General features: G+C 39.1%; 1 protein-coding gene across 1 annotated transcript in view; it reads right to left on the reverse strand.

Moving 5' to 3' along the window:
• LOC140246863 (uncharacterized) overlaps window positions 1–16,744 on the reverse strand; it is a 111,281-nt gene that overhangs the window by 24,388 nt on the left and 70,149 nt on the right. Inside the window, exons 28-41 of the mRNA XM_072326190.1 lie at window positions 16,317–16,489; window positions 15,116–15,333; window positions 14,325–14,465; window positions 13,779–13,947; window positions 12,944–13,125; window positions 11,749–11,912; window positions 10,145–10,207; window positions 8,940–9,042; window positions 8,369–8,548; window positions 4,888–5,024; window positions 3,916–4,056; window positions 3,175–3,249; window positions 1,839–1,994; window positions 1,282–1,503 (exon numbers count right to left, since the gene is read on the reverse strand). Coding sequence (XP_072182291.1) covers window positions 1,282–1,503; window positions 1,839–1,994; window positions 3,175–3,249; window positions 3,916–4,056; window positions 4,888–5,024; window positions 8,369–8,548; window positions 8,940–9,042; window positions 10,145–10,207; window positions 11,749–11,912; window positions 12,944–13,125; window positions 13,779–13,947; window positions 14,325–14,465; window positions 15,116–15,333; window positions 16,317–16,489 — 2,124 coding nt within the window. The remainder of the gene's footprint in view (window positions 1–1,281; window positions 1,504–1,838; window positions 1,995–3,174; window positions 3,250–3,915; window positions 4,057–4,887; window positions 5,025–8,368; window positions 8,549–8,939; window positions 9,043–10,144; window positions 10,208–11,748; window positions 11,913–12,943; window positions 13,126–13,778; window positions 13,948–14,324; window positions 14,466–15,115; window positions 15,334–16,316; window positions 16,490–16,744) is intronic.

Consider the following 16,744-nt stretch of genomic DNA (forward strand, 5'->3'; position numbering starts at 1 on the left):
CCTCACATCAAATGAAACCTAAAGACCTGTCACAACCCCTACCCCAAAACCTATAGAGAACATTGGAGAAAATAAGACCGGATCAATTGTCCAAGGAGAAAAAATTCATTGTGCTAAAAACGCTTTGGGTGTTTTGTGTGCGTTGCATAATATACTAATGATGCACAGGATAGAGTGTGTTAGTGAAGGTGCGGCGCGCTCGAGAGTATTGACAATGGTGCGACATGCACGAGGCGCAGCCGAGTGCATGTTTGCAACCGTTGTCAATACTCGAGAGTGAGCCGCACCTTCACTAACGCCACGAAATAATCCTGTGCATCATTTGTTTTATAAAATGGGTCGAAAACTAACAGCATTATTCACGTACCTTTGTGGGTCAATACCAGTCAGCTACACGTAGCACTCGCTCAAAAGTCAAGATGTCCGAAGATGTTCGTCCCAAACATTTACGCACGTCGCACACGGAAATCCAGCACATAAGTACTGTACGTACGTATAAGAGTATACGTACGCCACGTACTATGCACAAGAAAGGCCGCCGGCTGTTGTGGCAGCCCGCGGCCCGAACTAGAAGTTGTTTACAGGATTAACAGCGCGTATAGTAGCGCGTGACGCACTTGTAACAACTGATTGAGTGCGCACTGCTAGTGTAAAACATTGTGACGTACGTCAGGGCAGGGAGGTGGAAGAGAGACTCTTCTTAGTGCATACCTGAAGAAAATAATGCACGCACACGTGACTCATTTCAGCGCTTCCAATTGGCTACATTCTTGAACCCATTTTATAATATGCTGCCCTGAACTCCGGGACTGCTATAGGCAGGGCTAAATCTCATGCGACGCGTTTCCAAGTTGTAATAACATAAGAGTTAAAGGGATGACACAGTCTTGGTGGAGATGAGAATTAGGCGTTTAACTTTTTTTCAGATACCAAGAAAACGCCTATAGTAGAGCATAACATTTTAAGAGGAATTCAAAGTTTATTTGATAAAAATCGGGTTTGGAATGACTGAAACATCCAAAAACAAAGCAAAACAAGGCGAACGTAATAAAAGGTGGGTCCCAAACTTTATTAGAATTGCTTTGTTTTGGATACCTCAGCCATTTCAAAACCAATTTTCATCAAATGTTAAATTCCTTATGGAATTACATGTTCTTTTATATTTCTAAAGATGTTTCTCATTATCTCATCAAAAAAATGTTAGATACCTGAAATTAGGTCTCAACCAAAATTATACAATCCCTTTAAGCAGGAAGGCCTATTAGTTGCTAGTCCTATTACCTTGGCATCTTTTATGCGATCACTATCGTCATCCTCATCACACGCGTCCCCGAACCCGTCACCATCGACGTCTTCCTGGCCACTGTTCGGGAACGTCGGGCAGTTATCTCCCTGGCAACCGTCAAAGTTGTCAAGGTCGCAGGCCAGAGTCGCGGCTGGTCGTCCGTCCGCGTCGTCGTCGAGTTCACAAACGACTCCGTTTCCCGCAAACCCGCCGTCACACTTTATAGGAAAGTTAAAATGACAGAAATGTGCACATGTGATATCAATATGATAAAAACAACAACAACATAACATCATGCTCAATTAACACTACTGAAAAAAAAAAATCCACATTGATTTGCTTCTACCTATGGCTCATCAGCCTCTCCCAACCACGATATTTATAACATAGTCATGTAAAATATAACTGTTATTAAAAAAAAAGAAAAAAAGAAGAAAAATAGCTATTTTGGTAGATATGTAAAAATCATTATTGCTGACGTGGGCAATTCTACTGTGTAGATTAGATTTGAATTAAAAAAAAAAGAAGGATATGCGTGGTGTTGGCTTTATACCTCGCATTGGAAAGTCCCCTCTCCCGTGGTTGTACAAGATGCGTTGCCATGGCAATCGTCCAGATCCAAGAAGCAGTAGTCTCCCGGTGTACATCCTCGTCCATCGTCTCCGATGATATAACCAGCCTCACACACGGTTGTGCAGGTGAAACTCCCCTGTTCGATTTAAAGGGTGGTTATAAAAAACGCTGGTATTTCTATTTATTTATTTTAACTCATGTTTCCTTTGTGATAAAAACATACTGGTAGAGTAATATTACAGAGGGGAGGAAAATGATGGTGGCACACCAGTATGTCACCATTTCTTACAGCAAGCAAATCATCACCACTAAAGCCGAGTAAGTTCAACCATTCCTCTCCTCGACACAAGCCCCATCGCCCCCATCTCGATCCATTCTCTTTTCCAACGTGGGCCGAACAGGCCACACCCACGTTGCTGAATATGCATGTTCATGACAGTATACACATAGTTATCAGAAATCTGTATTTCAATCTGTATTTGAGCAGGATGCAAAGATTGGTGATTCTGATTCCTACAATTAAAAAGAGCAAGACGAAAAACAGGAGAATACCAATGTTGAAAAGATAGGTGAGGGAAAGAGAGAGAGAGATGGGGGCCTGCATAGAAGTGGAGAGAAAATGGAATATGGAAATGAGAGATTAAGGTTGACGTAGTAAAGCACTGCTCACTGCGCAGACAAGTTTGATGATTGGTCATTCTTCGCTAATTGTATTTTTTGGCCTTACAAATTATTGACAGAAAAAAGTACTTCAGAATTTAAAAATCTTTCAAAGTGGGAAAATCACAATTAATGTTGACTTCATCTAATACTGACGCAATCGTATAATGGTGTTTCCTCATTAAAATTCAATTTTTAGGGTTGCAGTAAAAAAAAAATATATAGATATATATGTATATATATATATATATATATATATATATATATATATATATGCAAAATGTGATGTGATGGAGAGGAAATTTTGTGATCTGATATGGCATAAACAAATTTAAGGACACACATTTAATACAACTGACCCCGTTTCAACATGCTTCCATCTTGAAAAGCGACATAAAGATATTTAATTTCGTTTTACCGGGACATGGGGTTTTCAGTGAAACGGGTTCGGAAAAATAAAAATAATAGGTCAGGATAATATTTCCTCCTTTTTTTATGTTATCTTAATCATATAAATGTAAGGCATTGTAAACGAAATATTAAGTAATGAGATGGCCTTTTTTGTATATAATCATTACATTTAAAATAGCGTGACACAGAAATTATGACCCTGATGCGCGCATCCGCCAAACAACCGCACGAAGTGGGATACTCACTATAGTGTTCTCGCAAATCGCATGAACGTCACATCCTCCGTTATCAGTGGCGCATTCATTGATATCGGTGCAAACCTGCAGACAAAAAAAAAAAAACAAAAAAAAAACACACAAACATGAAGACACTGATCAAAATAAGAGAAAACGAAATGTCCCCATCATAAGTTTGTTTATTGTTTTTCGTAAATGATGCATGTTATTAAAAAAAATAGGAAAAGGCTTGAAAACAATATTGTTGTTGATTTTTTTCATTCTATAATCTGGTCATCAATCAGAAAGATAACAAAAACTCTAATAACATGCTTTCAGGTGAGGGCTCAAAATAGGTAGAATGGACCCGTCTTGTCAATCCTGAGTTGTTGTAAACCCGATGATCACTTTTAACACAATTCCATATATAAATCTGGTTCCACGTTTTATTTTACCGCAATGCTCTCATATTATTATTGTGTGTGTGTGTGTGTGTATGTGTGTGTGTGTGGTTCGTAGATACTATCCTGCTGCAGTTGCTGCAAAATATAAACTTCGTGTGTTCCATGTGCGAACACGGCTAACACCATAACCACTATTATGATTATGAGAGAATGGACAGTCGTATTACTCCAGACTCGTAATCCTTCGAGACGATCAATGATCACGTTGTCTACTCGAATTCAAGATTGGCACACTCATTGCCCCTCCCCCTCCCCTCCCCATGCCCTCCTTCAACTTTATCTCCCAACTGCAAGATTTTCAACCCACCTGTAGGTGGGACCGAGCGTACTCCAAACCGATGCCGTGCGGTACCTTCCCGTTGAAACCCGGCGGACAGCTCCCGCACTCGAAGCCTGGTTCCAAGTTCACGCACGAGGTATTAACATAGCACGGGTTTGCCTCTGAACACTGTCAACACGGCAAAATGAATAGTTATACATGTCGATTGCTAATTTTCAAACGCTCTTGGTTTCTTTGCGAAGAAATAAGAGAACAAATGAAATGTTGTACAGAGACACATACTTTCCTTCTTGTTTATTATTTGAAAAATTGAATTCATTATTACGAACGTATTATTTTGAAATTCGAATAAGAATCTCTACCGTTACAAAGCAGTGTTTACGATGACATTCAGAATGGTACTTCATTTGGCTTTACCTTCGTATATCAAACATGTAATATATCTGCATAGGCTAATCTAGAAAATGCAAGCCATTTTTTTTAATCAATTTTGTCCTTAGGCCATGTGTCATCGGCAATCATCTTACGTAATTATTATTTTTTTCTGTCTTCTACAGTAATCTTGCTACTGGGTGAACGATGCTTATATGTAAATGTCTCTCCGTCATAAGGCATTATAAAATGTGCGTTTGAATCTCTGCATTCTGATTGGTTAATTGTTATGCGCTGATTTTTATTGTTCCACACTGAGCCATGCGTCCGGTAAAATTCTGAACGCATGGCTCAAGTCATGTATAGTGTAGTGGGTATAGCGGAAGCACGATGGGGGAAAATGGTTGTATTTCATGAATTTACTGGCTGATTTTATTACACACATGATGCGAAGGCCTAGCTGGTGAATCAGTAAAAATTGGATGCAGCCTAAATTTTGGAGCAGCCTAAAACCAACTCGCAGTTCCAAAGTTAAAGTTATGCATCCGATTCATTTCAATCTACTCTGTCCTGTACATCCTTTGTATACTAATTTATCTTCAAATCTTCTAGACTTATCATGTATACTTCGTTAATGTCTCGGCAGTTATCTCCCGTGCCAGTAAATCCCTTAGGGCAGTCCAGACACCTGTAGCCTCCGTTACCTCCCGTGTTCACACACGTCACCCCCTCGGTGCATGGTCCAGGGAGAGAGAGACATGGACCTGTTTGCCGTGAAGAAATTTAAAGTAAAAATAATTGTATATGTGCTACATACCACCATACAAGACTATATACTTAATTGCCACGTCTACTCTGTATGATAAACCCAGGAGAATCTGGACAAAGGCAAAACATATAATTATGCACAACTTCCAAAACAAAAATTAATACAAATATTGAAAAAAAAAAGGGGAACGACAAGTACAAATATTGTATGAAACGAAAAGTGGTATATCGCATTTTAGACGAGAGGTGTCATTCTTCTTCTTGAACGTAAGAGATCATCCAAAGAGACTCGACTGAAAAGTACCCGATTTCCTTTGAAAACTAAATGCTACTTTTATCACATTGGTACAAGGTTATTCAAGAGCAAGCACTTTGGGCATGATTGTACAGGGTGAGGATGGTAAATTCTAACATTCAGAAAAAAAAAAACAATTTTTCGTGATTTCATTTTATTTTTTTTTTTTGGCAGAATCCTCTTTTGCTTATGGTTATTAAGATAATAGCAGCATGTTTAATATTAGAGATGCCACACTTTTGAGAACGTGTCATAGTGGGGCAGATATGTGAAAAAGATGCTCACATCCGGCAGAAAGTATGAAATTTTGCATATAGAGATCTGGCCACGGGGTCGGCCGCCATTTTGAATTCCAATAATATGGCCGCCGTCAAAGAGCCCTATCTTCAGTTCTGAATGACATAAGCCACTGAAATTTGATACATAAAAGAATGGTGATATGATGACTTCAATAACAGACTTATTTGATATGTCTGACAAGCTGCACGGTAGCCAGTTTGAATTTTCCTACATGGTTGTCATGTTGGAGTGTTGAAAATCTCTCTCTCGGGTTTGTAAATTAGGCTACTTGATTGAGCACGCGTTTGTAACTGATTGAGTGCTCGCGGTTGTATTAACATTGTCACGTCAGTGAAAGGTGCATTATGCTTCATTTTTGCTGCACTCTTTGGCATGCCCGTGAATATTAGTCGTGATGTCTGTCTTCGCAGCCATATTGGATTTCAAAATAGCGGGTATTGCGTTAGTCAGACACATTACATTAGTCTATTTTTAACTCAGTATGTTAAAATAGTTGTTTGCACCTAATTTCAGCGTCACTCACCACTTAGAACTCGAGATAGGGAGTTTGAACATTTCGTCGAGGCGGCCATGTTGGAATTCAAAATGGCGGTCATTCGATGTTCGTCAGACACTTCAAATTAATCTGTCATCAAATTTAAACATGTCAAAACGCTCTTGTGTACTAAATATTGGTGCCACATGTCAGATATCTTGGACCCGGCAATTTTTGAAATTAGCGCCACAAAATACCCTTACGTGCAAAATTTCATACTTTCCGCCGGATGTAAGCATCTCGACCATTTTTTTTTTTTTTTTGCAACATATCTGCCCCACTGTCGCCAAGCCCCTTTTACGCTTTCACGGATTGTTTCACGGATGACCACGGATCGTCATCCGTGGTGTTCCGGCATGCAAAATATCGACTTTCCTCTCAATGCCGGTGTGAATACGATGCCAACTGGATGTCTACACGGACAAGTATGGAGGCTTCACGGACCGTAGCGGAAACAATACGGAGCTAACACGGCCATATCAAGGAAGAGCACGGATGCAACTGGGTCCCTTCGCGGTCTTTACACGGATATCCCTAAAGTGTTGACAGATGACATTTATTTTTGCTTTTGATACTTTATTGTTCTCGGGGAACATGCATGTCTCCAGAGCTAATAACAAGCACATCAGAAAATCTACAGCAGCCTACGTATGCCTCGGCTTGTCGACGTCAGGGAAATCGCTTTATTGCAAACTCTCATTTTGCGAGAACATCATCGCATAAACAAAGCAAAGCAAAACAAAACAAATCAAAACACGCACAAAAAAAAACTTCAAGGAAATGTGTCGGGGTCACTGAAGCTTTTCAGGCGACCATTATACGAACAGAGTATGGGGGTTGCTGGCTGTACTGATGGAGGGAGATGTGAGCAAATTTAACGGACTTCTTGAGCTTGTACTGGCGAAAAACACGAATTTTTCATCCCGGATGGAGCAGATGCTAATACGGACGTCCCGATGTCTTCATGGATTGACCCGGAATGAGTCCGGAGGCAACACGGAATAGCCGGTGCCTACAAGGAAGGAATACGGAAGCAACACGGAATAGACGGTGCCAACAAGGAAGAGTTCGTATTGATTTTCATCAGTGATGTCCGGGATAAAGAAATTGAGCAAGCTTATTTTTTTTTTTCCGCGCACATTCCGGATGATCGAGGATAATGCCAGATGACTTCACGAAGTCAACTTTTACACTTTCACGGATGGCATCACGGATGACCACGGATCGTCGATCCGGGATCATTCGTACTGTTTCTGGCATGACCGTATTGACTCCGTGAAGTCATCCGGCATTATCCTTGATCATCCGGCATGTCCGCGGAAAAAAAAAAAAATAAGCTTGCTTTCATTTTCATCCCGGACATCACGGGTGAAAATCAATACAAACTCTTCCTTGTTGGCATCGTATACTCCGTGCTGCCTTCGTATTCCTTCCTCGTAGGCATCGGCTACTCCGTGTTGCCTCCGTACTCATTCTGGGACAATCCGTGAAGACATCGCGGACGTCCGTATCAGCATCGGCGCCATCCGGGATGAAATATTCGTGTATTTTGCCAATACAAGCTCATAAAGTCCGTGAAATTTGCTCACATCTTCCCCCATCAGTACAGCCATCAACCCCTCATACTGTTCTTACAGTGGTCGCCGGAGTAATACCCACACATACCTCCTTGCGTTTTTTCTTCTTTGTGTTTTTATTTGTTTTGTTTTGCTTTGTTTATGTCTTGATTTTCCAGAAAATGAGAGTTTGAAACAAAGAGATATGCCTTAATGATGTCCACAAGCACAGAAGTATGTACGCTGCTGCAGATTTGTGGTGTGCTTGTTATAATAGCTCTGGAGGCATGTTGCCCGAGAATGATACAGTATCAAAAGCAAAAACAAAAGTCATCTGTCAACTTTTTAGGGATATCCTGGTAATGACCGTGAAGGGACCCAGTTGCATCCGTGATCTTCCTTGATATCCGTGTTGCCTCCGTATCGTTTCCGCTGTGGTCCGCGTTCATTCCTTGTCTGTCCGTGTAGGCACCGTACTTGTCCGCGTAGCCTCCGTACTTGCCCCTGTAGACACCCAGTTGGGATCGTGTTCACACCGTCATTTAGATGAAAATCGATATTTTTGCATGCCGGACCACCGCGGACGACGATCCGCGGTCATCCGTGTAGCAATCCGTGAAAGTGTAAAAAGGGCTTAAAAGGAGCTTTACTCACAATCAGCTTCCGACAGACATGGCTGGCACACCGAACAGTCTCCCAACGAGAACTCGCTGGGCTGACATGGGGTGCACTCCGTCTTTCCCTCGGTGCTGCTAAACCCGCTGTCACAACAGGTGCACTCAGACTGGAGAGATTCGTTGTTGTAAGATCCAGGGGCGCAGGGTTTGCAGGACTCTTTGTAATAGACATAGGCCAAGAGTAAATCCTGAATACCACTTTGTATTCAAAAGGTAATAGTTTCATTGAAATGTCACTATGCGTATAACACATTCAATTTCTGGATTATTATTTTCCTCCTTTCCGAGGTGACACTGAAATATGATTAACTTCAGGTTAGCAATTGTAATTGGAACTATACTTGCATAATAAAAGAAGAAAGATATGGTTAAAACAATAAATATAGAAAGAAATAAAATCAAGCGTTAACGAATATCGACATTGATTTATAAAGCGGTCAAGTTATTGTCCGCGAAAAACTAACTCCAACGAATGAAAATATTGGAAATACTATTAATAGTTCCATTCATGTGACTTTCTCTTAAATCACTTGCGATATTGAGGTTACCTGTGTCATATCCCCTAGAGAAAGTCCCTGGTCCGCAAGGGAACCTCTGTCCATCAAAGCAGGCTGTCCCTGCCTCACAGGTTGTACACTCATCAGGACAGTACTGTGATAGAGAGTATTGGACAATGAAAACTTACAATATTGTATCTTCACAACTAACAAAAGCGAAATTTTATAGTTCAGTCTCATACCTCATATACATTAGTAATCAAGTGCACACTTTCATCCTTCATTATTGAACATCTTCCGTTGGCGTCTTTCCATACGAATGTAGCCATGTACTCATTTTCAACATAATCACTAATATAGTTGTGACCGTGCACCTCAAAACGAAGTCGCACACACTGACTTTGCGTGAGGACTGAAAATAAGTGAAATGGGTCAACCTAGCCGAACTTGATTTTTTCATATTTTCTGAAAGAGCGGGTATTCTTTTACATTATGCTAAAATTTGGTATCATAAAACTGGCAGAAAAGTGTTTTTTTTTTTTTTTTTAGAAGTTTATCTCGAACTTTTTTGGTAGAATAGTGTGATTAGGCGTGTCTTTAGAATCCCTTTTTCATTTCTGAAAAACCTTGTCCACACTCTTCCCTTTCAACTCTAATAACTTTTGAAAAGATAGTGCTACTGCTTTGAAAGTTGGCATTAATTATGGACAGAATGTGTTAATGAGGCATGCTTAATTTCAGTTTAATCTGATAATCCCTTCATTGTTGTTACTCTGGTGGTTTACTTCCTGTTTGTTGTCCCATTCATTGCACAGCCAGCACGGTTTGGTAAAGATTATAGCGCTTGAATAGACACTGTACTTCAGAGCCTCTTTTCTCAGTTCACACTTTTCCTGAGTTTGTGCTTTCTTTCCAATATTTAGATAGGTTAGGAGAGTCCATTTGATTTGAGTTATACATCATTTTAAAGCTTAAAGTCTGCTCTTTCAGAATATGGTCTTAACTAAACATTCATGTCTGGCGACTTTTTGTTTGTTTTGAGGTACAGGGTCGATATATTATATATATATATATATATATATATATATATATATATATATATATATAGTGCTCTATTTTTGCCGGGATATTACCTTCCGAAGTGTACAGTAGAAGTTGAACAGAGTAGTATCATATCTTCAAACAGGTGATATATAGAAAAGCAGTTCATAAGATTAATGTTATTAGGGGGATGGAGATCTTGAATGAGTACTTACTGTGGTGTTGCAGGTAACATACGTGTACGTTGGACAATGGGTAGCATAGCCGTCAACACACAACTTTGGGGAGAGATATAAAAGAAAAAAAAATAACCAGAGGCATAAATGGAAAATGCATAGAAATCACCATGCGACATCAAATCATGGTGTGTGTGTGTGTTTTTTGTGTGTTTTTCTTTTTGTGTTTGTGTGTGTGTGTTTTGCGTTTTGTTTTGTTTCTCTTTGTTGCACATTCAACATTCTTGATGGAGTGATCGGAATAGATGAAAAGCGGCTCTTACAAAGAAAGTAACTCAGATATCCTTATAAACCACACAGTTCTTTTGGAGCAATGGAGCATTACCATCATCATCATTACTTTTGTAAGTACTCACATTAATTTTGTAAGTAAAATTTTGACCGGAAAAATTGGAGTATTGAATAGAAAAGCTTAAACATTTCTTTCCTGTTTATATTTTGCAGAGTATAAGTATATTCTTCTTTAATATCTCCACACTTTAAGTATGGAATTCTGGCGTGGGGAAATGCAGTTCACTCATTATTAGATTCCCTTCTCCGTATTCAAAAGCGTGCAATAAGAATCATAAACCACGCCGGATATTTTGCTCATACCAACTGTTTTTTTCATCAAAACAATCTCGGAATTTTCATGTATAAACTAACAACTAATGAATTACCATCTTTTTTTTTTATCCACTCTATCCACTGTTATCCCTATCGCCAGAGTGACGCCTATCACCTTCCCTGTACTCGCACTATATTTGCAAAGAAAACAATAATTATATCACTGGACCCAGATATTGGAATGACCTCCCTCAAGATATTACTTCTTCCTTATCTTTATTCACCTTCAAACGCAAATTAAAACAGTTATTACTTAGTGGATACACACTACCACGTGTTTAGCAACTTTTCTTTTATACTCCCAGTCTTTTGTCCTTGTCCGCAGCACCAAGTTATTAAAGTTATTTAATGGTACCAATACATCTTTGAATATATAGCATTCTTTTTCAAACACCGCGAGATCCGTATGCAGTCTGGTTTGTGTCATATCTTTGTGGTTCATTAGTTCATTCTTTATCGATTTTTTAACTGGTATAATTTTAGTTCGTCAAGACAAACATATCCGTTCTCCGTATAATTAAATGCCTATGAATTTGGGAACCTACAGTTTTACAAGCGTTAAAGCTTTTATGTAGGCCCCATCATATTTCTGATACTTATTTTTGACATCTTCATATGATATGACCATGTGCATTTGTATCAAGAATGTTTTTTTTTTTCTTCTTCAATCAAAAGACATGATTGTATATATTTTGTATTCTTGTTTTATTGTCAAAAATTTTGTAATTTCATCATTGAGAAAGTGGAAATATGAAATAAAATTTGAACTGAACTGAACTGAACTACATTTGCACTACAAGAACCTATCAACACCGTAACCATAATCATTATTAATATTTTACTTCTAAACTTCTTCTTCTTGTACTTGTTGCCATTATTATCATTTCAATATTTTCATTAATATTACTATAATTGACACTCTTATCGATACGATCCTTATTGCTGACAACTCCCAAAGGCAATGAGGTGCGACACACCCATCCAATGGGGCACTCGGAGCATTCTGAAGCGTGGCCGAATGAATGCTCTGTGGGCGAGCGAGGGCAGTCAACCTGTGGCGGATCGCATCGTCCACACGGCCTCTGGAGACCATCCCCGATGCAGTAGTTTGTAGTCTCGCATCGCTCGCATTGTGAAAGATCTTTGAAGGAAGAGGGGAGAGACAGACAGAGAGACAGAAAATAAGAACAATTGAAGAAACAATTAACCCGTTCCTTACGGGAACCTGGTTTACCAGGTTCCCGTGGGAGCAACTGATATACGGGAACCTGGTTTACCAGCTTCCCAAAATGAAGACAAGGGTGCCTGCTTCAGTGGCCTAAATGCATGTTTCTTTGTGTTAAAATGCTCAGAAAAGTGGGTTTGATAAAAAGATCAGAGTTTATGCTATCAGGATTTGTTCTCCTGCTGTTTAAAAAAAAGGGGGGTTTTTACCGTATTATGTACCTTTTCCTGATTTAGTGTTTTGCTTGTTCTGCTGTAAACTCGTACGAACTGCTCTCATGTACATAATGATCAAGGCTGAGATCAGTTAGAAATGCGGGTTCGCTGACCCCAGTCACACCTCATTCAGGTACCTGGTTTTGTGTAGAACAAAAGATTCTGAGAGCTCATCAAACGCTCTTTTCATACCTCGCACCCGATCGATATTTCCATTGTTCACGGGCACATGTACCTGTACATGACCGTAGAAAGGGGGACACAATGAACCGCTTGACTGCCTTCACACAGCTGGATTACCAACCTGTGTGCCTCTCTGTCGACGGGCGAAAAGAATCTCGTTTGGGGGCATTAAAGGCACTCAGAGAATTGCGGAAGGAACGGGTTAACCAACGATCAACAGCCCTTCACAAGCAAAATACTTATGAAGATGTAAGATCTGCAAAGATTGGTATAATGTGCAAAATAATTATTCACAAACTCTTAGCATAATAACCGACCAAAAATGTGCTCTTCACATTGACACCACGAAAAAAAAAAAAAAAATATCAGAAGGAAATATCGTCAATGCAAGAGATACAATCTGGATAGTGATGACTAAATACGAAAGTTTGACTAATTAGACTAAAATCATTAACAAAAACAGTAATATAAGCTCTTAATGACACATTTTTTTTCTATGGACAATGGAACTGGGGGATGACCCAATAATAATAAGATAATGTGATTTACGTCGGAATCTTCTCTCTGTTGTACAGCCAAGTATCTCAAAGCGAAGCCCGATCTCAATGTTCCACGTCTTGGGGTATATCCTGATGTACCTGGCATAAACCTCCTCAAACATGTTTAGTTTCACCCCATTCTTGTTTGAGTTGGCGGTAAAATTCTGCAAGGAAAAAAAAATATTCTTGAAGCTATTGTACACATAGTTCTTCACCAACCTAATGTTAATTAAACATCATTATCGACTGATTCCCCGGATCAGAGTTTCTAAGAAAATGCTGGGTCAGGTATCCCCCTTAGGCCGCATACTTTTCCCCTCAAAGCATCACTTTTACGTAACAGCATGAGACATTCCCAATGCCATCTGAAGGGCCGTTTGACAACATAGACGGACTTGATCTCCACATTCTTAACAGAAAAAAAAAAACGCCCTCAAATTTACGACGCACAACATCAATCGGCCCTTTTAAAGAAGTAGAAGATCGGTGCAGCCACATCACTCATTGAAAAGGTGAGTTTATGTTTGTAAATAATAAATGATACTTAAACTACAAATTGTGTTTCCTGCTACTTGTACTTCTTACATGGCAGTCATGGTATGTATGGATTTACGAATCTACGGTCCATGGTGAGTAATGATAACTGTTTTATCGACGTCTGATGATCATGTTATTTATGATTCTCAGGACCGACATCAGAGTTCAAATTAAGAAAAAAAAAAAGGTTACTGTGAATTAATCATTATTCCTGTCCAACGGTGAATAATAATAAGCTGTCAAAGATTATGGCATTGGCTACCGGAGGCGGTTGGGTTGGGGTAAAACGCACCTTGATGTTTCTACACTCTTCAATGTAAGTCCAGCTTGAGGTGTCGTTGCTATAGGCAACCTGGTAGGTCTCCACCCAGTGGTCATTGTCCAGGCTACCCTGGGTCTGGAGTCCAGAGAAGATAGTGACCTCCCCCATGTCCACCTGGATCCACTGGTTAGTGTCCGAAACCGCTGGAACCCAACCTAATCAAGCAGCGATGCAATAACAGCTATCTGCTCTATAGGATTTTTTTTTTTTTGCATCATTATTGATTTCTTGTATAAGGTTTAGAAATTTCCTTTCATTAAAGACTAATTATGAGTAACTATCTTGCATTTTTGCAAACGTTGCAAGTCTCTGAAACAGCAAAATATGGTTTACTGCGACAAAGCATTATTATTTTCAGATCTACCCTTTTAGAGCAGGAACTGAATCACACAAAAAAAATATGCATATATCATATCATACCTATATTTATATCCAATACCACCTAAGTTATTCACCTAGTCTGTTTTGGTTGGTATAAGACGCATTTTCGGTAATCAAACCCATAACACGAATATTCGTATCTTCTACTAACCGGATCCGATTGGCCCACGTTCGGTGGCGGCAGAGTAGAGCCTGGCCTTGTCTGGGCTGTAGTCATCCCTGAGCACGCTTGACGCCGTGATCATGCCATCTTGTATGATCCCGTTCTCCATTCCTCTCGGATCACGGCAGTCTATTGATTAAAGAAGAGAGATAGCCTAATAACCTTACTTTCCTTATTACGTCTTCTTCTGCTCTCCTGTTTCTCATTTTTCTTTTATGAGTTGGAGGAGACCTTTGTACGTTCAGTGGTGCGTCGTTATAACAATTGAAAATCATACATTGTTTGATGAATTGCTTAAAAAAAATCACAAATTGATGTGTGTGTGTGTTTTCTTTTCCGCTAATGGTCACTTTTCTTTTAATGGCATGTATGTCTGGGGTTGAATCAAACCATAGTTGCAAATAACTATATATAATTTTTTTTTCCCTTCCACATGGTGTTTTATTCATACACATATTCAGAAAGTCACATTTACAAATAATTTTTCTAAATACAAAACAGAATAATAATTTGGTTATCGACAAACAGTGGCCTACTGCACTTGTACATATAATAACAAAATTTCTTTAACTTTATTTACAACATATAACTTATATCATTCTTTTATTTTATTGTATATAAATGATAGATAATGATAGATAAAGAATTATATAACTTTCACGAATAAACTTATATAATTAAAATTATTTCAAATCAATTCAGTGTGAATGCAGTCAATTTCAGTCGCAGATAAATCCTAGGGATAAGATGTACAAAAACGTACAGCTAATCATACTTACCGTACTCGAAGAGGTAATACTTTGGCACCCTTAGATGCAATTCTCCAGTCGTTTCGTTAATGTAAATGCTGGACTCAATCGATTCTCCCAGAATATCAAATATGCAAGTTTCGCTGATCGTTAGATTTACTAGCACCACGTCACCAAGTGAGGGCGTTCCACCGTCGATAGCGGCCACAATAACTACGACCATGTAAAAGCTGGAGTTATCCATAGGCCTGGATGGTATCACAGAATAAACGTATATCAGCGTGCAATTATGATGCTTTAGGAAACAGAGTCGGACGGTGATCAATAGATGAATTGTGGTTGCGAACACAGCATGCCAAACAGTTGCACCTAGAAGTCACTTGTTCATGGATATTGTCGACGCTAGTTTTAATCCAGCATTAATTGTCAATAACGTCAAAAAAAAAAAAAAATGCCTGAAATTTCTACACCTGTCTGCTATAATAATGATTAAAATTATCCTAAAACAACAGCAAAAGAATAAATATAGCTTATTAAACGTTTCGGATGACTGAAATCATATTGACATAGTAACGTCTGTACAAAAATGTCCCTTAAAAACAAAATAGATAAACATTATAGCAAAAAAAAAAAATACATTAAACAAAAAAAGACACTATTCTCCGTAATACAAGCACACCCATACCAGGTAATTTCATTTATTATATAATGCCTGAAGAGATCCTTGTCATTTGATTGGTTTTTTGCCCTTGATCATTCGGCCGATTTCATTATGACGTCATCATTTATGCAATTGTGGCTCCATGAACCGTGCTAGTTTGGACATACGATTTGCTCTATTGCAGGCTCCCTGAGAGTCCTGCAAAATACGCATTTAAAACGCTTGCGTTTGCAGTGTGTGTAGGCGACAGCGCGCTGACGTAAAGTGTTCAGTGAGCACTCTCGCAAACTGAGATTCTCTCTTGTTTCTTAATTAAGAAAACAACAAATGACAAAAATCTATTTGGTTTTTGGCGTGATATAAAACAATTAATAAATGTTTTTCATTCATGAAATGGATAGACAATTTCATTCGGTGAAAGATGAAATAACTAATCCATTCAACTCGCCTGCGCCTACTTGAATGGACCATTTCATATTTAACCTCATGAAATATTCTGTCCATTGCACTCATAAACATTCATTATTTGTATACTAGACGAATTGTATGTATCGGAAGATTGGAACTCACATGCTGGAGAGCGTTGCAGTCGTGAATGTAAGCTGTGAGTTTACACCCACGTCCGCATCCGTTGCCCTGACAACAGCCAAAGGTTCTCTGCTCAGCACGGGAAGAGGGAAGAAGCTGTGACTGTCGTTGCCATGGAGAATGGGACAGTTGTCATTACTGTCCTCCACAAGGATCTGTAGATGTATTTGATAAGCACACATGCACATAGAGTGCGTTTGTGATAAGAGATTGATTTTACGAGCATATTGCGGGCAGAAGTTGACGAATGCAGAGCACAATCAACGGAAAAAAGGATCGAAATACGATATGCATACATGCTATTTAAGATAAAGAAAAAAAAAACAATATATGTTATTGAAAGAGACAGACAGAATAACGCAAGGCGAGATTCTAACAATTTCGTTATAGGGGGATATGGAAAAGTTTTA

The sequence above is a fragment of the Diadema setosum genome, chromosome 3 (genome assembly GCF_964275005.1).
Source record: "Diadema setosum chromosome 3, eeDiaSeto1, whole genome shotgun sequence".
Classification (NCBI taxonomy): Eukaryota; Metazoa; Echinodermata; class Echinoidea; order Diadematoida; family Diadematidae; genus Diadema; species Diadema setosum.